General features: G+C 37.8%; 2 protein-coding genes and 1 long non-coding RNA gene across 4 annotated transcripts in view; 2 read left to right on the forward strand and 1 right to left on the reverse strand.

Annotated features, from left to right (window-relative positions):
* The window catches only part of LOC111487380 (clathrin heavy chain 1), a 12,862-nt gene extending 584 nt beyond the window's left edge, over nucleotides 1–12,278 (forward strand). The window contains exons 2-30 of one of the 2 annotated variants that reach the window (XM_023134763.1): nucleotides 366–570; nucleotides 1,144–1,232; nucleotides 1,344–1,422; nucleotides 1,537–1,664; nucleotides 2,278–2,376; nucleotides 2,459–2,567; nucleotides 3,126–3,205; nucleotides 3,303–3,530; nucleotides 3,635–3,700; nucleotides 4,351–4,467; nucleotides 4,931–5,128; nucleotides 5,226–5,342; nucleotides 5,697–5,756; nucleotides 5,905–5,991; nucleotides 6,197–6,280; nucleotides 6,372–6,506; nucleotides 6,591–6,653; nucleotides 6,732–6,836; nucleotides 6,951–7,063; nucleotides 7,167–7,419; nucleotides 7,527–7,663; nucleotides 7,751–8,029; nucleotides 8,120–9,122; nucleotides 9,362–9,847; nucleotides 9,942–10,112; nucleotides 10,186–10,371; nucleotides 11,027–11,149; nucleotides 11,431–11,541; nucleotides 11,664–12,278. In XM_023134763.1, the coding sequence (XP_022990531.1) occupies nucleotides 366–570; nucleotides 1,144–1,232; nucleotides 1,344–1,422; nucleotides 1,537–1,664; nucleotides 2,278–2,376; nucleotides 2,459–2,567; nucleotides 3,126–3,205; nucleotides 3,303–3,530; nucleotides 3,635–3,700; nucleotides 4,351–4,467; nucleotides 4,931–5,128; nucleotides 5,226–5,342; nucleotides 5,697–5,756; nucleotides 5,905–5,991; nucleotides 6,197–6,280; nucleotides 6,372–6,506; nucleotides 6,591–6,653; nucleotides 6,732–6,836; nucleotides 6,951–7,063; nucleotides 7,167–7,419; nucleotides 7,527–7,663; nucleotides 7,751–8,029; nucleotides 8,120–9,122; nucleotides 9,362–9,847; nucleotides 9,942–10,112; nucleotides 10,186–10,371; nucleotides 11,027–11,149; nucleotides 11,431–11,541; nucleotides 11,664–11,828 (5,076 nt within the window). In that variant the 3' untranslated portion in view covers nucleotides 11,829–12,278. Of the gene's footprint in view, nucleotides 1–365; nucleotides 571–1,143; nucleotides 1,233–1,343; nucleotides 1,423–1,536; nucleotides 1,665–2,277; nucleotides 2,377–2,458; nucleotides 2,568–3,125; nucleotides 3,206–3,302; nucleotides 3,531–3,634; nucleotides 3,701–4,350; nucleotides 4,468–4,930; nucleotides 5,129–5,225; nucleotides 5,343–5,696; nucleotides 5,757–5,904; nucleotides 5,992–6,196; nucleotides 6,281–6,371; nucleotides 6,507–6,590; nucleotides 6,837–6,950; nucleotides 7,064–7,166; nucleotides 7,420–7,526; nucleotides 7,664–7,750; nucleotides 8,030–8,119; nucleotides 9,123–9,361; nucleotides 9,848–9,941; nucleotides 10,113–10,185; nucleotides 10,372–11,026; nucleotides 11,150–11,430; nucleotides 11,542–11,663 lie in introns of both variants that reach the window. The other variant, XM_023134762.1, reaches the window with a different exon arrangement.
* A 4,261-nt stretch (nucleotides 12,279–16,539) lies between these two features.
* Nucleotides 16,540–18,038, forward strand: LOC111487425 (transcription factor bHLH51-like). Its single transcript, XM_023134823.1, has 2 exons — nucleotides 16,540–16,891; nucleotides 17,245–18,038. Exons 1-2 carry the CDS (start codon nucleotides 16,589–16,591, stop codon nucleotides 17,695–17,697), a joined length of 756 nt encoding a protein of 251 aa, XP_022990591.1. The 5' UTR covers nucleotides 16,540–16,588; the 3' UTR covers nucleotides 17,698–18,038.
* Nucleotides 18,039–18,505: 467 nt separating this feature from the next.
* Nucleotides 18,506–18,963, reverse strand: LOC111487428. The gene is made up of 2 exons (XR_002719068.1): nucleotides 18,868–18,963; nucleotides 18,506–18,765 (listed from the first exon to the last, which is right to left on the reverse strand). It is a non-coding gene; the product is annotated as an uncharacterized LOC111487428 (long non-coding RNA).
* Between the last annotated feature and the right edge of the window lie 775 nt (nucleotides 18,964–19,738).

The raw sequence follows: 19,738 nt of genomic DNA on the forward strand, positions 1-19,738 counted from the left end.
TTTTTTTTTTTTTTTTTTTTTGTAAAATTTTGAATTATGCACTTGCTAAGCTTAATTCGAGGTTGTAATTGTGTGTTGGTCGATGGTCGGGTCTTAGATTGCTCAATTTTGTTCCGAGTTCGCATCCTATGCTACCTGCTTGATTTTTCGATTTAAGTTGTTTTTTATTTTTATTTTTTACATCTTGTTGTTGGCTCAGATCCGATACTTGTTCTTTTTAGATCTGCGACTCTTTTGTCTTGCATTTGATTCTTCATTTCTGGCTTGTACTTTTTGTATATTGAGTGCGCCAATTTTCTTATGGCGAGATGGATTATATACAGTCATACTAACTGATCGGATTGTGTGATCTGATGAGCTTTCAGCTTCCGAGCATTGGTATTAATCCGCAATTCATAACATTCACGCACGTGACAATGGAATCCGACAAATATATTTGCGTCCGAGAAACAGCACCGCAGAACAGTGTTGTTATTATTGATATGAACATGCCAATGCAGCCGTTGAGGAGGCCTATTACTGCGGACTCAGCTCTTATGAATCCTAATTCTAGAATATTGGCCTTGAAAGGTATTGTATGACCATGTTGAGTTGAAAATTTTTGTTTTTAAATATTGTGGTGGTAGAAATTCTAGTGTAAGAAACACAGTTTCCATATATGATTTCGACCATTTTATTTCTAATCTTGTCTATTGATGGTCAACGTAGTGGAATGTAATTTTAATTCTATCTAATTTGGGGTTGCTTGACCTAAAATCTATGTGAGAAGATCATTTTATATGCTCAAATTTCTAGGTTTTTGAGTTAAACTGATACATTCCTTAACTGGAGTTTCAAACTTAATGCGTATAAAATGAAATATATGATTGGGAAGAGACATTTTAATGCACAAAGAGTCTCATTTATCTGGAAAGTCAAGATTCATACAATAATTTTTATTTGAAGTATGCTAAATGAACTTGAACATGTGTACTTGTTGTAGTGGCTATTCTGAACTGAACTCACTCTATGCGAGCTTTATGCTTGTGGAAATAGAAATTCTTCTGGTATTGGGTTTCTACCCATGAGTTCTGCATATATTCTACTTTATTTATTTATTTTTGTATTTTGAACCTTATTTACCTATTTTGCACCATCATGTAGCTCAAGTCCAGGGATCAACTCAAGACCACCTACAAATATTCAACATTGAAATGAAGGCCAAGATGAAATCACATTTGATGCCCGAGCAGGTTGGAACTCCATTCTGTATTTTCATATTGGAATGTTGAGACTGTTGCAGAGCACGATTTTCCTGTTGAGATTCACAGTTCATAACACTCACGATTTTTTTTCATTTATAGGTTGTCTTTTGGAAGTGGATAACCCCTAAGACACTGGGCTTGGTCACACAAACTTCAGTATATCATTGGTCCATTGAAGGTTGGGAACATTTTATTATTTTCTTTTCACATATTTATCTCGGATATTGAACAATTTGTGCTATGGCTTCACTCATTGCTCACTCCTATATGTCTTCACTCTTGTTTTATGTAGGCGATTCTGAACCTGTGAAAGTGTTTGAAAGAACAGCCAATCTGGCGAACAATCAGATTATAAACTATCGGTGTGATCCGTCTGAAAAGTGGTTGGTTTTGATTGGGATTGCACCTGGTTCACCTGAGGTATGTTACATTTTCTTAAATTCCTGTTCTCCATGAAATGAGAACTTCTTTTAAAAATATTTACATACAAAAATTTTCTGAGTGGTCCAAGGGCAAATGACAAAGTTCTTTTTTACCTCCACACACGAAGGAAAAATGACTCATAGCAATTCTGTAAGCCATACATTTAACTGGTATTGGTTAAGTGAGTTTGATTTCAGAATCGGGACTGGTCATATAATATACAGTGGTGTAGTTGATTGGGGCCAAAACACTACCAATTCTGTTTATGGTTTATGCTTCATTGTATAATAGTCTTGAATCAGGCTTCTTCCTGAAGCAAATTTGAAGACAATTGCAAGTGCTTTCAGCCTTGGACCATGCAACTTTTTGGTTATGCTTGCCACTCCAATTTCCTACTTTTCTGGTTGGCCCACATTGTAGCCTTTTTTCCTTCTTCTTGATGAATATAAATTGTTGTTTTTGTATTTTATTTCTATTTTTTGCCATTTTTTGAAGCTTATGGCGGGCTAAAATTTTATCCTGTTTTCATTTATTGTAATATGTACAAATATTGATGCTATCACAACTCTAGGGTGGATGTGGTTCTGATGTACTTTTCCTTTTAATATAGAGGCCACAACTTGTGAAAGGGAATATGCAACTTTTCTCTGTGGAGCAGCAGAGAAGTCAAGCTCTTGAAGCACATGCTGCATCATTTGCTCAATTTAAGGTAAGAGGCGTTTTTCAGTTCTTGTGCTGTTGGTGTATTCTTTGAACATCATTTTGCTTTATCTGTTTTTTGGTTTGAACAGCTTCCTGGAAATGAGAATCCTTCCACTCTTATATCCTTCGCCACGAAGACACTTAACGCTGGACAGATCACTTCCAAGTTACATGTCATTGAACTTGGTGCCCAGCCAGGTTAACTTGCTCTTATACATCCTTTTTTCTTTGGGTAAATTTGTTGTTTAGTATCCCGGATTGCTGGGTCATTACATTTGACCTAAACATATTAGGTTTGGCTATTCTCCAACAGCATGTCATACTGTTTTTCTGTGTTTACAATTTTTGGTAGTGCAATTGGTATCCCTAAAATGTATTTACAGCCGTCTGAAGATTGAATCTCTGTCTGTATGTTAGATGTAGAATATTTATTTTATTATCCCATCTTTGAAATATGCCTTGTTCCTGGTAGACTGTGATTTCATTTATTTTCTTACATGAGCTTGGGGATATGTAATGCTGTAATTGATCTGAATACATTCATGCACAATTCTATCTAGAAAATTGATCCATATTGTTGAGATCTTTGAGTGATGTAAGAAATCACAAAACGAAAACCTTGTAAGTATCTGAGGATGGTACTGGGAGAACCAAAGCAGGTTGGAAGTAGTTTTATGAAGTCTCAAATAGTGAGGTACTTAGACTTCTGTCAGCATAGTTGCCATAGTAAATTTTTCAAAATGTGATTGTTCACAGGAAAACCATCATTTACAAAGAAGCAAGCAGATCTATTCTTTCCACCTGATTTTGCTGATGACTTTCCTGTGGCAATGCAGGTATTGGAGAGTTACACACTTAGATGAACAAGATTCTAGTAACCCTTTTGTATCAATTTTAGTGATGGTTTTAACTTTTTTTAATTATTATTTACAGATCTCACACAAATATAGTTTGATCTATGTGATCACCAAGCTTGGGTTGTTATTTGTATATGACTTGGAGACGGCTGCAGCAGTATATAGAAATAGGATCAGTCCAGATCCTATATTCTTAACTGCAGAGGCTTCTTCTGTGGGAGGATTTTATGCAATAAACAGGAGGGGTCAGGTGTTACTGGCTACTGTCAATGAACAAACAATTATCTCCTTTGTCAGTGGCCAGGTATGATCATGATCAAATATATATACATATGTATGTATGTATTTTCCCTTCTCATTCTGTATTATATAGGCGAGACTTGTGAAAACTTTTGTTGATTGTGGCAGTTGAACAATCTAGAGCTTGCTGTCAATCTTGCTAAAAGAGGAAATCTTCCTGGTGCTGAAAATCTGGTAAGCTCGGTTGTATAAGCATAGTTCTTTTGCACCCACCATGGATTAGTTCATTTATTGTCAATTAGGTGAGTTGGGGTGGTTAAAAACCCTGGAGAATCTAATAAAACCAAACAGCATAAAGTGGCGGTGTTGCGTTCAAATAGTTGAAACTTGTTTGACATAGGTTGGTTAGATTTTGGATCTTATAAAATTAGTTTGAGTTGAATACAACCCAAATTAATTAATAAAGAAAAAGCACTCGGGATAAAACTTAAGCAATATTAATTTTATGGTGCCTCTTGATTTTTTTTCTTTCAATTTACAAATTTGCAAAGATTGAATTTATAGCTGTGAAATGCTCTAGTATTTTAAGAAACACTTTCTTTCTTGAAATAGAGGAAACGCTAGAAGTGATCTTTAATTTCAAGTATCTAACTAAGATAAATATATTCATCAGGTATTGATTTTATTTATTTTTATATCGTTTACGTTTGATTTAAAATAACCTACTAGAATAGCTCGACATGTTCCGTCTTGGTGAAGAGTTGAAATTTTTTCCCATAAACTATGCTTTCTTCTCATTGCTTCACATTTAGAATCTGTGCTGTTGGTTTTCGTTCATGCCATTCTCTACAACTTTTGGGTGGTTGATACATCTATTTTCACAGGTTGTCCAACGTTTCCAAGAACTTTTTGCTCAAACAAAGTACAAAGAAGCCGCTGAATTGGCTGCTGAGTCTCCTCAAGGAATCCTCCGCACACCAGATACTGTTGCAAAATTTCAGGTATTTTTGTTTTCCCTTCTCTTTTCTCCCAGGTTCATCATGATTTATGGCCTTCATATGGATATGTGCCATGCTATGCTGGGTTTGCCCCATTTTATTTGGATTTGATCCCTGATTGTAATTTGCACTCTCTGTATGCACCTATCTATATGTATATTTGCTTTCTTTACTTTCTATCTTTTTCCACTGGCGATGGTATTGTTTTCTCTCCTTTTCTTTGAGGTATTAAGTTGTTACACAATTACTATATGCATAGTAACAATGAAAATCAATGATAGCAATTGGAGCATCTTTCCCCCAGTATGAAACAAGTTAATGTTAGGTTGGAAGACATTATCACAAGAAAAATTGTATCCACAATGATGATTGGATCTTTGGGGCACCTTGGGGCAGGGAGTTCCCTTTTCGTTTTTGAACTATTCCATGGGGTTTTATTAATTATTATATTTATTAAATGATGCAGAGTGTACCGGTGCAAACTGGTCAAACACCACCCCTACTGCAGTATTTTGGAACTTTACTAACAAGAGGAAAACTGAATGCATTTGAGTCATTGGAACTGTCTCGTTTAGTTGTAAACCAGAACAAGAAGAACCTCCTGGAGAATTGGTTGGCTGATGACAAGTTGGAATGCAGTGAGGAATTGGGGGATCTTGTTAAGGTATGATGTCCACCTGATATTGATGTCACTTTTTTCTTGTTTTATAGACAAAGTTATACTCCTTTTCCTTTTACTTAATAATTCATGTTTTGCGTAGACTGTGGATAATGACTTGGCCTTGAAAATCTATATAAAAGCCAGAGCAACGCCAAAGGTTGTTGCTGCCTTTGCTGAGCGGAGGGAATTTGATAAGATCCTTATATATTCAAAGCAGGTAAAGAAAGTTATTTTCTGTGTAATGTAAAGAGTTATCTGATATCATTCTTCAGAGCTTTATTACTGCCATATACTGATTTATCTTTATTATTGTCTTCTGTCTTTCTAAAATTAGTGAAGCATTTACCATTATAGCTGCTCCTTTATAATAATATTGATGATTCCAATTATGCTATCAAAATTTTCTTTACTGTTATTTTGTTTATAGTATTATTCATGTAATTATACTTCTCAAAGTATTTAGGTGTTGACATTTTTCCATGTTTTGCCTGATGAAGTATAGTTCTCTTATCATTAGATATTTCACACGTAGCTCTTGGAAGAATTTTTATATTAGTTTTTCTTGCTGTAGGTTGGATACACGCCAGACTATTTATTCCTTTTGCAAACAATTCTCCGAACGGATCCGCAGGTACACAGATATATATTTGACCCCTGGTACATCTTATGTTTAATGGATATCTGGCCCTATAGGAAAAGAAAAAAGAACATTATGTATGGTGTGAAATATCCCCACTCCCCTGTGTTGGGAGAGAATAATTTTTTTTCCTGGTTTGTAGGGAGCGGTTAACTTTGCACTGATGATGTCACAAATGGAAGGAGGTTGTCCTGTTGACTACAACACAATAACTGATCTTTTTCTTCAGGTTTGTTATATCTTCAGTGTTTAAGCTTTTATGAATTTTGATATTGGTTGATGATACAATCGTCTTTCTCATCTTGGTTTACTTGCATCATCAAACTATGCAGAGTATTTTTTTTACTCATCATTTTGTTGCATTACAACTATTTGAACGAATAGATGGTTACATGTGATTCTTATGATATGGTTTCTGTTTTATCATTTCACAGAGGAATTTGATCCGTGAGGCTACTGCTTTCCTGTTAGACGTTTTGAAGCCAAATCTACCTGAGCATGCTTTCCTCCAGACCAAGGTTCCCCTCCGCCTTTCTTAATATAACAGTTACCTATATCTACTGATGACATTATTTCAACTTTTGTATATTGATGATTTGTATTACATAGGTCCTGGAAATCAATCTGGTAACTTTTCCAAATGTAGCTGACGCCATATTGGCCAATGGAATGTTTAGTCATTATGATAGACCTCGAATTGGCCAACTTTGTGAAAAGGCTGGGCTTTATGTCCGAGCTTTGCAGGTTAGATCACTTTTAACAACTGCATTCTCTTTTCCAATTCTATACGTATGGTAGGTTTGTTGATTTGTTTCTATCTACGTGCAGCATTATACAGAGTTACCAGATATTAAACGAGTCATTGTGAACACACATGCTATTGAGCCACAGGTTTGTCTTGTTAGTACTTGGTATCTTTTATCGCCTACCAGGAGTAGTATATTCGATCTTACATATGGTTATCTGCAGTCACTTGTGGAGTTTTTCGGTACCTTGTCTCGTGAGTGGGCTTTGGAGTGCATGAAGGACCTTTTGCTTGTCAATCTCAGAGGCAACCTTCAGATTATTGTGCAGGTAAACTAACAATCTTTCAATTTCTTTTTCTTTTTGAACTTTTTTTTGCCTGAAGGGGATGTTGTAATAGCGAAAGGAAAAATATTGGTCAATATATGATGTTTGTTTGTACAGGTTGCAAAGGAATATTGTGAACAGTTGGGGGTTGATGCGTGCATAAAGCTTTTTGAACAATTCAAGTCATATGAGGGCTTGTACTTTTTCTTGGGGTCATATTTGAGTTCGAGGTAATTTTCCTAGTTATAAAGAATATATTAACTACAGGTAGTTTTTGTAGTTTTATGATTTAACTTAATTTTTAATTTTTCTCTTTAAACTTTTTTGGTACAGTGAGGATCCTGACATTCACTTCAAATACATTGAGTCTGCTGCAAAAACAGGACAAATTAAGGAGGTTGAACGTGTAACAAGAGAATCAAATTTCTATGATGCAGAGAAAACAAAGAACTTTTTGATGGAAGCTAAGCTTCCTGATGCACGTCCTCTAATCAATGTTTGTGATCGGTTTGGATTTGTTCCAGATCTCACACATTACCTGTACACAAATAACATGCTCCGGTATATTGAAGGCTATGTTCAAAAGGTATGTAGCTTTATTGATATGGTGCATTTTCCACCTCTCCATCTGATTAAAATAATTCCCTTAAGGTTATTATTATTTAAATAACTTTTGGTGGCATAATTTGGTAGGTGAACCCTGGGAATGCTCCTCTAGTTGTGGGCCAGCTACTGGATGACGAGTGTCCTGAAGATTTCATCAAAGGTTTGATTCTCTCAGTTCGTTCTTTGCTTCCTGTGGAGCCTCTAGTGGATGAATGTGAAAAGAGGTGTTGTTTCTAATCCCTTTCTTCTTCGTAGTTTTCTTTCCATATGATTTATATAATGACAATAGCTGAGCAATTTATTTGATTCAGAAACCGGTTGCGGTTGCTTACTCAATTTTTGGAGCATCTGGTGAGCGAAGGAAGTCAGGATGTACATGTGCATAATGCTCTGGGTAAAATTATTGTTGATAGCAACAATAACCCAGAACACTTCCTCACCACCAATCCGTACTACGATTCCCGTGTTGTGGGTAAATATTGTGAAAAACGTGATCCCACTTTAGCTGTTGTGGCTTATCGACGTGGACAGTGTGATGATGAGCTTATTAATGTTACAAACAAAAATTCTTTGTTCAAACTGCAAGCAAGGTTAGTGGTGTATTACAAATTTTAATTGTTTATCTAGACTGGAAGCATTAGTAGAGTTTAGTTTATTCATGAATATGAATTTTTATGCAGATATGTGGTTGAGAGAATGGATGGTGATCTTTGGGAGAAGGTTCTTAACCCTGAAAATGAATATAGAAGACAGCTCATTGATCAAGTTGTATCGACAGCCTTGCCAGAAAGCAAGAGTCCGGAGCAAGTTTCAGCTGCTGTCAAGGCTTTTATGACAGCAGATCTGCCACACGAATTGATTGAACTTCTTGAAAAGATTGTCCTTCAAAACTCTGCGTTCAGTGGAAACTTTAATCTGCAAAATCTCCTTATATTGACAGCCATCAAGGCAGATCCTTCCAGAGTTATGGATTACATTAACAGACTGGATAATTTTGATGGACCTGCAGTTGGTGAAGTGGCCGTCGAGGCACAACTATATGAAGAGGCATATGCCATTTTCAAGAAGTTCAACTTGAATGTTCAAGCTGTTAATGTGCTGTTGGATAACATTCAAAGTATTGAAAGAGCTGTGGAATTTGCATTCCGCGTAGAAGAAGATGCAGTTTGGAGCCAGGTGGCAAAGGCTCAATTGAGGGAAGGATTGGTGAGTGATGCTATTGAGTCATTTATCCGTGCAGATGATGCCACACAATTTCTGGAAGTCATTCATGCTGCTGAGGATGCAAATGTGTACCATGACCTAGTTAGGTACCTGTTGATGGTTAGGGAGAAGGCCAAAGAGTCGAAGGTGGACAGTGAGCTGATATATGCCTATGCTAAAATTGATCGGTTGGCTGAGATCGAAGAATTTATTCTCATGCCAAATGTGGCTAATCTTCAAAATGTTGGCGATCGCTTGTATGATGAAGCCTTATATGAGGCTGCTAAAATTATATTTGCCTTCATATCTAACTGGGCCAAGCTGGCTGTCACTCTTGTAAAACTGAAACAGTTCCAAGGTGCTGTTGATGCAGCACGAAAAGCAAACAGTGCAAAGACATGGAAGGAAGTGTGCTTTGCTTGTGTTGATGCTGAAGAATTCCGCTTGGCACAGATATGTGGTCTTAACATTATTATCCAGGTGAATATGACTGTCAAATTCAACCTGCTTAATTTTTGCTATTTTTCTCTCTCTTTGCTTTATTTTATTTACCCCCATCCTAGTGTAGCACAACGATGCAAACCAATAGCATTCACTCCTAGGGATGCTGCTTTTTTTTTTTTTTTTAATTTATGGACTTTTGTTTTCCCCTTACTGTGATATGGTCTGCGATGTGACTTGTTCATTGATTAATCATCCTGTGGTGCCTCAATGGATAGGTGGATGATCTGGAGGAGGTCAGTGAATATTATCAGAATAGAGGATGCTTCAATGAATTGATCTCTCTAATGGAGAGTGGATTGGGGCTTGAACGTGCTCATATGGGTATCTTCACTGAGTTGGGAGTTCTGTATGCCAGATACCGTCATGAGAAGCTTATGGAGCACATCAAACTCTTCTCAACCCGGCTGAATATTCCTAAGCTTATACGAGCTTGTGATGAACAGCAGCATTGGAAGGAACTCACCTATTTGTATATCCAGTATGATGAATTTGATAATGCTGCTACTACCATCATGAATCATTCTCCCGAAGCATGGGATCACATGCAATTTAAAGATGTGACAGTCAAAGTTGCTAATGTGGAATTGTATTACAAGGCTGTGCATTTTTACTTGCAAGAGCATCCTGATCTTATTAATGATCTTCTCAACGTCCTTGCACTTCGTGTAGACCACACACGAGTTGTTGATATTATGAGAAAGGTAATACTTTGGAGCCCTTTTTAACACTTAAACCTTATTTTAGTAGTCTTCTTGGCTCTTGATGCTGATCACATACCTTTCTCTTGGATATTAGGCTGGTCACTTGCTGCTAGTGAAGCCATACATGATTGCAGTTCAGAGCAACAACGTGTCTGCTGTGAATGAGGCCTTAAATGGAATTTACGTTGAAGAGGAAGACTATGACAGATTGCGTGAATCAACTGATTTGCACGATAATTTTGATCAAATAGGCCTTGCACAGAAGGTGAAGTGATATTTTTCATCTGGATGAGTAACAAACCTGGTTGCACAAAATTTAATAATGTGTTTTTGTGCAGATTGAGAAGCATGAGTTACTTGAAATGAGACGCGTTGCTGCCTACATATACAAAAAAGCAGGAAGATGGAAGCAATCTATTGCCTTGTCAAAGAAAGACAATCTCTACAAGGATGCAATGGAGACAGCATCACAATCTGGTGACCGTGAACTTGCCGAGGAGTTGCTTGTTTACTTCATTGAGCAGGTATGTTTGATCTTTATAGTTTATTTACAAAAGCATGTTCATGCCTTTTGACTAAATTTTTTTTATTCATACGTTGAATTTAAGTTACTACAAGTGATGTAGGCCAATGGTTAAAAGTACCTGAAGACCCAATAATTGAAAATTATGTCAAAGGGATCAAATTGTTTTCACTGGATGTCAAAAAACACTTTGTAATTCTTTTTCTGGTTGAACTCGGGTCTAAAATTTCAGTCATTTAATGAATGCTAAATATCACTACAAATGGATGTACACAATTTGAAGAACAGAAAATCCATTTTGTAAATTTGGGTCAAATAGACCAAATTGTCATCTCCAGATGCAAATGAAAGCTTTTCTACATTTCTTGTGTGGACACTGGTCACTTGGTGCTTTTGTTTGTGGTGGTCTTTTTCTCACATCTAAAGGTAATGGGTTGGACGGAGAGATTTGCAAATCTGTTAAATCTTTGTTTCATCTGGTTGTCACAACGCTTTCAGGAAGTGTCTATGACATGCTTACCATTTAAAAACAATGAAAAGATTCACTATATGATTTCTCACTTCTTGAATCTGTTACACATTTAGGCATTTTCTATCGTGACTTGAGTTGGTGAATGGAATTATTTTTAATCTTTTCGTGAATGGTTTCTGTACAGGGAAAGAAGGAATGCTTTGCTTCATGCCTCTTTGTTTGTTATGACTTAATTCGAGCAGATGTTGCTCTTGAACTTGCCTGGATCAACAACATGGTCGACTTTGCTTTCCCATACCTGTTGCAGGTGACTTGTCTTACTTCATACCATTTTCTAATATCTAGGTTTATTGGTAGGACTTCAAATCTGGAGACACTTCGGTTTCCACCAATGTCTCCTAGGAACCTTGAAACTTGGGCTTTGGTTGTGATGAAATTGTTCTTCCAAAGTCGAGGCATTAGCATTGTAGAATGTGGTCGAGGCATTAGATTTTGTGTGGCCTTTGCCATTGGCTTTTCTTGGATGTTATGATTGTCCACGTAGCATAGTAGTATGTGGCCTGATGAAAATTTTTCTTCATGTCCCAGTTTATCCGAGAATATACAGGAAAGGTTGATGAACTTGTGAAGGACAAGATTGAGGCTCTTAAAGAGGTCAAGGCAAAGGAGCAGGAAGAGAAGGACGTTATTGCTCAGCAGGTAAAACGTAGACCTTGTCATTTGTTCTTATCCATAGCCTTGCTGTAGACCTCTACAGTTTTGCATCATCCCAACTGTTGAATATTTTTTTCTGTATTCTAAATTGTGAGTTTCAACTGCAGAACATGTATGCTCAGTTGCTGCCTCTTGCTTTGCCTGCACCGCCAATGCCGGGTATGGGAGGAGGACCAGGAATGCCAGGTTATGCACCCGCACCACCAATGGGTGGGATGGGAATGCCTCCAATGCCACCTTTCGGAATGCCACCAATGGGTAGCAGCTATTAACACAGAAAAACCTAGCAAAAAAAAAAAAAACTCGGGAATCGACCATAGATTCTAGGGAGAGTTCAACCTTGCAATTATAGGGGGCTTTTCTTACATAAATTTTATGCTTCTCCCCCACTTCTTCCTCGATGGGTAAAAAAAAAATTCTTGAATTTTTGTCATTCTGTTCCTGTTTTATAGTGTTATGGACTTGTCTTGTAATATTCTTTCGGTAGCGCAGGCATTTTTTTAGGATGCTGGTGCAGCAACCTGAGGGTTCTGTATTTAAAGATTCTTTTTTTCTCCTCCACTGTAGCCTGCCCTTTCATTAGGAAATGCTGCTTTGAACGACGATAAAAACTAGATTCATAGAATTATCTGTCTTTGTTTGGTTCCCTTTCCATTCTTTTGTCGATGGATATTTGCCTTATGTTTCATCGGTATTCTTTGAGTGAGGACTTTCATTTTGTACTTCTGCTGTGGATCATTCTTTCTCAATTTTCATGAGCTTGAAAATTACTGAGTTCACAACTTTATCGTTCTTCCCGAGTAATTTCCATTTGAATATTCTGTTTTATGGGTGAATGGATAAAGTGGTAATGTGAATTTCAGTATCATTTTCTATTATTTTCTTTTAGTCGTGTCTGTAGTTTGTTATAGATAACATCCCAATGCTTGAAGAAGGGATATCCATGGACATACGGACTGGAACCTGAGCAAAACTCAACTTCTATTTAAGTTTTATATTATTTACAAATCAGGGGAAGAGATTTAGCACTGCATTATGCCAATTTTCTGCTATGTAGGAAATACTCGGTCAATGACAATGGTGCTCATTTCTACTGGGTAAAACTCTTTTCACATTGAAGAGAAATTCAAACATTTCAGGACATGAAATTACGTACTCAAGTTTTGTTTACTGTTTGTGAGAGTAACAATATATATTGTTTATTTGGGAATTCAACAAATGTAGTAGAAAATCAAGGGCAACAAATAATTTATCTACTGGCTTGAATTAGCAAAATAATGCATGGACCAACTTCACATGTTGATTCCAGTCATCCGTTACAAATTTAGCAGAAAAGAACAACAATAAATTATTTTGAATTGATAGAATATTTTGTGTAATCTAATTTATTTGAACAGCTCTCTGATAAGAGTCGTAACGTTTATCCAAGTTGCAGAGTTGCGGCTGCAGAGGAGAGGAGAGAAAGGGGCAATTATATGGTGGACAAGAACACGTTAGAGTTGTATCATTGAAAACGCAACCTTGGGATTTGCCACATTTTCCTTGCATCTATTGCCGACGAAATTATTCCTCTCGTTTCTCATCCCTATCCATATCCCTATCCCTATCCCTATCCACTCGCCACACTCTTCTCATCTACCTGAAATAAATGGTGCCCAGAAAAATCTCCTCTTCTGCTCATGGCCTGTTCCAAATCTACAGGATCATCCAGTTAAAAAAGAGTTAAAATCATGGGCACCACATGATTTTGAGATGGGACTTTTGTAAATTTGAGTAGTTTATCAGAAGTCTTTATCAATCTTTAATGTCCTCTTTACATTCAATTACAATGTTTGTGCAAAAGGGGGCCCTACATTATGGCCCTACTTTTTGCATTGCACTTCAAGCTTTGTTGTTTGCTTCTGTAAAGGAAGACTACTGAGTTTCTTTTTGAACAAGCCGATGTGGGAAGGCCCTCTTTTCTCTCTCTCTTCTTTCTCTTGAGGAATCCAACTCAGGAGATGAGGCTATGATTGGTGAAGTTGTTGAATGTTTCCTTTTTCCCTGTTTTTATCTTTTACGTGACTACACTGTAAACAGGCACATCCACAAAGCTACATGAAAAGTGGCCTACAAAAACATCCATAAATTCCTTAGAAACATGGAAAACCTGTTTGATATGGAGGGTAAGGGCCTGATTTTAGCTGTGAGATCCCACGTCGGTTAGAGAGGGGAAACAAGCATTTTTTGTAAGGGTATGGAACTTTCACCAGTAGATGCGTTTTAAAAATCTTGAGGGAAACTCCGAAAAAGAAAACCCAAAGAAAGCAATATCTGCTAGCGTTGGGTTTGAGCTGTACAAATGGTATCAGAGCCGGACACCGGGCGGTGTGCCAACAATGACAGTGGGCACCTAAGGGGCGTGGATTGTGGAATCTCACATCAATTGAAGAGGGGAAGACGCTCGATCCCCAAGGGGGTGGATTGTGAGATCCCACATTGGTTGGAAAGGAGAATGAAACATTCCTTATAACAGGGATGTGAGAAACCTCTCCCAAGACTTGTTTTAAAACCTTGAAAGGAAGCCCATAAGGAAAGTCCAAAGAGGACAATATCTGCTAGCAGTGGACTTGGGTTGTTACAAATGGTATTAGAGCCAAACACTCAATGTGTCAGCGAGGACACTAGGCCCTCAAAGAGGGTGGGTTGTGAGATCCCGCATCGGTTGGAGAGGGAAACACAACATTCTTTATAAGGGTAGGCTTGGGTTGTTACAAATGGTATCAGAGCCAGACACCCGGTGTGTCAACGAGAACATTGGGCCCCCAAATGGGGTGGATTGTGAGACCACACATCGGTTGGATAGGGAAACGAAACATTCCTTTATGGGTGTGGAAACTTGTGTGCCAAACGAGGACGTTAGTCCTCAAAGGGGGTGAGTTGTGAGATCCCTCATCGGTTGGTGGGGAACAAAGCATTTCTTATAAGGGTAGGCTGAGGTTGTTACAAATGGTATCAGAGCCAGACACCCAGTGTGTCAGCGATGACGTTGGGCCCCCAAATGGAGTGGGTTGTCAGATCCCACATCGGTTGAAGAGGGGAACGAAACATTCCGTATAAAGGTGGGCTTGGGCTGTTACAAATGGTATCAGAGCAAGACACTGGATGGTGTGCCAGCGAGGACATTGGACCCCAAGGGGGTGGATTGTGAGATCCCACATTAGTTGGAGAGGGGAAGGAAACATTCCTTATAAAGGTGGGCTTGGGCTGTAACAAATTGTATCAGCGCAAGACACCGGGCGGTGTGCCAGCAAGAACGCTGGACTCCAAGGGAGGTGAATTGTGAGATCCCACATCGGGTGGAGAGTTGAACAAAACATTCCTTTAAGGGTGTAGAAACTTGTGTGCCAGCAAGGACGCTAGGCCCTACGAGGATGGATTGGGAGATCCCACATTGGTTGGAGAGGGTAACTAGACATTACTTACAAGGGTGTGGAAACCTGTGCCAGCGAGGACGTTGGACCCTAAGAGGAGTGAATTGTGGGCTTGGGCTGTTACAAATGGTATCAAAACCAGACACCAAGTAGTGTGTCAGTGACGACACTGGACCCCAAGCGGGGTGAATTGTGAGGTCCCACATCGATTGGAGAGGGGAACAAAATATTCCTTTAAGGGTGTGGAAACTTGTGTGCCAACGAGGATTCTAGGCCCTACGGGGGTGGATTGGGAGATCCCACATTGGTTGGAGAGGGGAACGAAACATTCCTTATAAGGGTGTAGAAACTTGTGTGCCAGCGAAGACACTTGGCCCTAAAGGGGTGGATTGTGAGATCCCCACAACGGTTGGAAGCGAGGACGGTGGGCCCTAAAGGGATTGATTGTGAGATCCCACAACGTTTAGAGAGGGGAACGAAACATTTCTTATGAAGGTGTGGAAACCTGTGTGCTAGCGAGGACGCTAGGCCTCAAGAGGGGTGGATTGTGAGATCCCACATCGGTAGGAGATGGGAGTTGGAGAGGGAACGAAAACGAAACATTTCTTATAAAAGTGTGAAAACTTGTGTGCCGAACGTTAAGCCCCAAGGGGGGTGAATTGTGACATCCCACATCAATTGGAGAGGGGAATGAAACATTTCTTATAAAAGTGTGGAAACCTGTGTCCCAACAAGGACACTGGCCCAAGGGAGTGGATTGTGAGATCCCACATCGGTTAGAGAGGGAAACGAAACATTTTTTATAATGGTGTTGAAACGTATGTGTCAGCCAGGACGCTGAGCCCCAAAGGAGTGGATTATGAGATCCCACATTGGTTGGAAAGAGGAACAAAACATTCCTTATAACAATGTGGGAACCTCTTTCTAGCATGCGCGTATTAAAAACCATTAGGAAAAGTCTAAAAAGAGAGAATATCATGAAGTTTGAGGAGAGATTCAAATCTGAGTACCTGTTCTTCCTCTGTGCTTTAAATTTTCTTCAATATGAATAGATAAGATTGAAAGGGAAAGAAAGGAAAAGTTTTTGCTGTGGCCCATGAAAGAAATCGCCACAAATCCTAATGGGTGGGAGTAGATTGTGTAGGGAGGAAAAAAAAGAAGTTTCAGTGGAAGTTATCCCCAAATCAAAGATCATCTAGATCTGCCACTGTTTTCAGGTAAATATGGTATTGGGATCTCATTAACTTCAACAGTTGCTCGAGTTCTTGGGTATGCTGCTTTGTTTATGGGATATATTGTTTCGTGTTTTCTCAACTTAAAACAGTCGCTCTAATTTGGTTGGTAGTGGTCTTTAATTGATCAGATCGTGGAGGCTTAGCTTTATCAAAGGGGGGAAGAACAGGAACTTCAAACTGAAATGACAGGCAAATATAGCCTTATATGATTTTCGTTTTGAAAAATTAAAGGCTATTGGGCATCACACAAATCACCATCAAGATTTGAAGATCGCACACATTATTATTAGTGCAATCAACAGTAGCTCTCCAGATGCAACCATAAAAACCAAACTTTGAGTCGGACTTCAGAAACATTGACCCAGCCTCTCTTTTTCATCAGTTATGGAGAAGAACTGGGATTTTTCTTCTACTAAGCCTGAGGGGCTAAATTGGGCTCTTTGCAATGGCAATTCAAGCCGTGAACCTTCTCTGCTTCTTCCATTTATGATTAATCCTCAGCTTTCAAGCTCAACCAAGGTTCAGTTTGATGGATTTCCTTCATTTTCAACTTCAACAGAAGGAATGATTGCTGACGTTAGAGCAGTTTCTGCTTCCAAGAGCCATAGCCAAGCAGAAAAGAGGCGTAGGGACAGAATCAATGCTCAACTGGCGACTCTTAGAAAAATCATTCCCAAGTCTGATAAGGTACTCTTGCTCTCTCTAGCCCTTTCTCTTTCCAACAGGACGACCAACTCAGTTCAAGTTTTCTGTGTTAAGTTGGGGATAAAAATTATGTTCAAGAAATGATTGTTTCTATGAGATCTCACATCGATTATAGATGAGAAAGAAACGTTCTCTAAAAGGCTATATAATCTCTCCCTAGATGACGTGTTTTAAAAACTTTTAAGGAAAGTTCGAAAGAAAAAGCCTAAAGAAGACAAAATCTGTCACTGATAAAGTTGCTGAGTAGTTCATCTTCTTAAGAAACATATTTTTGTACCTCAAAGAGAAAACTCTGCAGCACATGTTCAGACTCATCTTCTTATTTCCTATGGCAGATGGACAAGGCAGCTCTGTTGGGAAGTGCAATCGATCAAGTGAAAGACCTGAAGAGAAAAGCAATGGAAGTCAGCAAGAACATGACAGTTCCAACAGATGTGGATGAATTAACTATAGATTCTACCATGGTTGAAGACAACAACAGGAACAATATTGCAATAAAGGTATCAGTGAGCTGCGACGATCGGCCAGAACTGTTCGCAGAGCTCATCCAAGTGATCAGGGGGCTGAGGCTCACAACCATAAGGGCTGATATGGCTAGCGTTGGCGGCCGCATTAAAAGCATACTTGTCCTTTGCAATAAAGATGGTGAAAAAAATGTGTGCTTGAAAACTGTTCAACAGTCTCTTAAATTGGTTTTAAGTAGAATATCGTCCTCCTCGGCCACCTCAACCTGTCGTATCAGAAGTAAACGACAGAGGTTCTTCCTCCCTCCTCATTATTCCAAGTAATTTTTCTTCTCATAAATGTCTTAATTTGAGCGCGGATTGAACACAAATGACGAGAAGGTAAAAGACCGAGACTTTTAAAGCCTGTGGAGAACTGAAGCTGTTGCAGCCACAATATGTCTCTCCATGTAAAGAGTCTTGCAAACGAGAAAAAATTGATTATATTCTTTTACGTCTGGATGACAGAAGTTGTGGGATAGTTATTTAGCTATGAAGTTCAAATTTTGTGTCACTTGTTCCACGCCGAAGTTCGCAACAAATTTGAACCGGATTTTGCAAACGTTGATCCACACGCCATATAATTACTCAAAAGAAAGATCCTTCGCTAGAAGTTCATTCTTGCATAGATTTTGTGTTATTAATAATGGCTTTTCGCATTATTCGCTTCCAACATTAATTACTGTCACTACGATATTAGGTAGAGTACGGGGAAATTAAAACACTCAGATATCACAAAGCAAAACCTATAACACAACAGTTTGAAAATGAGCTGAGTGCACTATGCGAGATCGTGAACTCGTAGGATACTAATCTGAGGATGATGTGTTTGATACAATCGTTCTATTGGGAGACAGAAAGTATTGACATGAGACAACTAGAAGAAAAATGGATCTAAAAACCATCCTTAAACCGATTCTAAACGAGTAGTGGCATTGATCTCCAGTCGTAAACGCAATCAATTTCAGCGTTCCCATTCTTAAACGTGCCAAGTCATTGCTACTTTGTTCGTGGAGGCATGAGCAATTAAGGTTAGGGATTCATTCATATTTGAACTGAAAGAATGTTTTAGGTTACTGGTGGAATCAACAGATAATTCAACGGAAATTTCAGAAACTCCAGACAGCAAATTGAATAATGTAGATCAAAGTGCGAGGAAGTCAAATAAAATTGCGCATTGAAACTAAAAAGAACTTAATAAAAAACACGAATTGGAACTAATACTCTATTCCTAGATCAGTAGCGACTAAAAGAACGATTCATTTTTTATTTAAAGAAAGACACAAACTACTTGGATCTTTGCCTCATCTTTCGGCGCTTCCTCTTCAATCTCCTCATTCTCTTCTTCTTCCACTGGTAAATCGAAACAAAAATGCAAACAAACAATAAAAAAAATCAACAAGAGAACCAAGCAATACGAACATAAATAATTCATTAAAAAACCTTTTCACTTACCTTCGCCCTCATGTTGAAGACCTGCTAATCGATCTGATACAGAACAAGAATGGCCTCAGAGACAAACGACGGGCTCGACAACGTTCTAGAGGCAAAGGCTGCGGATTACAATATATAGTGAGAAACCCTAATTTAAAGCCGGCTTGAACTTTGGTGGGCCACAACTTGGGCCGTTTATGGGCCTAATAAACGACTGAAGTAGCCCAATGATAAAACCTGGACCAGAAAAATATTCTTGCCTTTTTTTTCAAATTAATTTATTTCCTACCATTTAAAAAGTTCAAATCTAGATTCCTTTATCTTTTTTAAAATTTTAATTATAAATTATTAAAATCAGTTAATGAGATATTTTCTTATATAATATTTAGATAATTAGTATAAATTTAGAGAAAAAAACATTTGTGAGAAGAATATTTATAATTTATCAACTAAATTTGTAAAATATTGGTAGCATCTCTTAGCTCAGTTCACGAAAACGTTTATATCTCTTGTATATAATATATATACATCATTAAGTATGGTGTTATACATGGTCATATTTACATTCACTAAGATACAAAATTAAAAAAAATATTAAAATAGAAGGAACAAAATATTTTATTTGGTAAAAATAAAAACTAATTTGGAAAAACCCACAGGATAAAAATTCATTATTTAATAAAGTTATTTATAAACATAAACTAAAATATTCTAATCCACTTTAATCATTGCCTAATCCATAGATAATTCCTTCCCTTATCTCCTTATAAATATATATAAAAAATAAATAAAAATAATCAGAACCGCCTTACCATAAGTTCTTTTGTGATAGATTCTTTAAAAAAAAAAAAAAAAAAAAAAAAAAAAAAAAAAAAAAAAAAAAAAAAAAAAA

Source organism: Cucurbita maxima, unplaced genomic scaffold, assembly GCF_002738345.1.
Source record: "Cucurbita maxima cultivar Rimu unplaced genomic scaffold, Cmax_1.0 Cma_Scf00012, whole genome shotgun sequence".
Taxonomy (NCBI): Eukaryota; Viridiplantae; Streptophyta; class Magnoliopsida; order Cucurbitales; family Cucurbitaceae; genus Cucurbita; species Cucurbita maxima.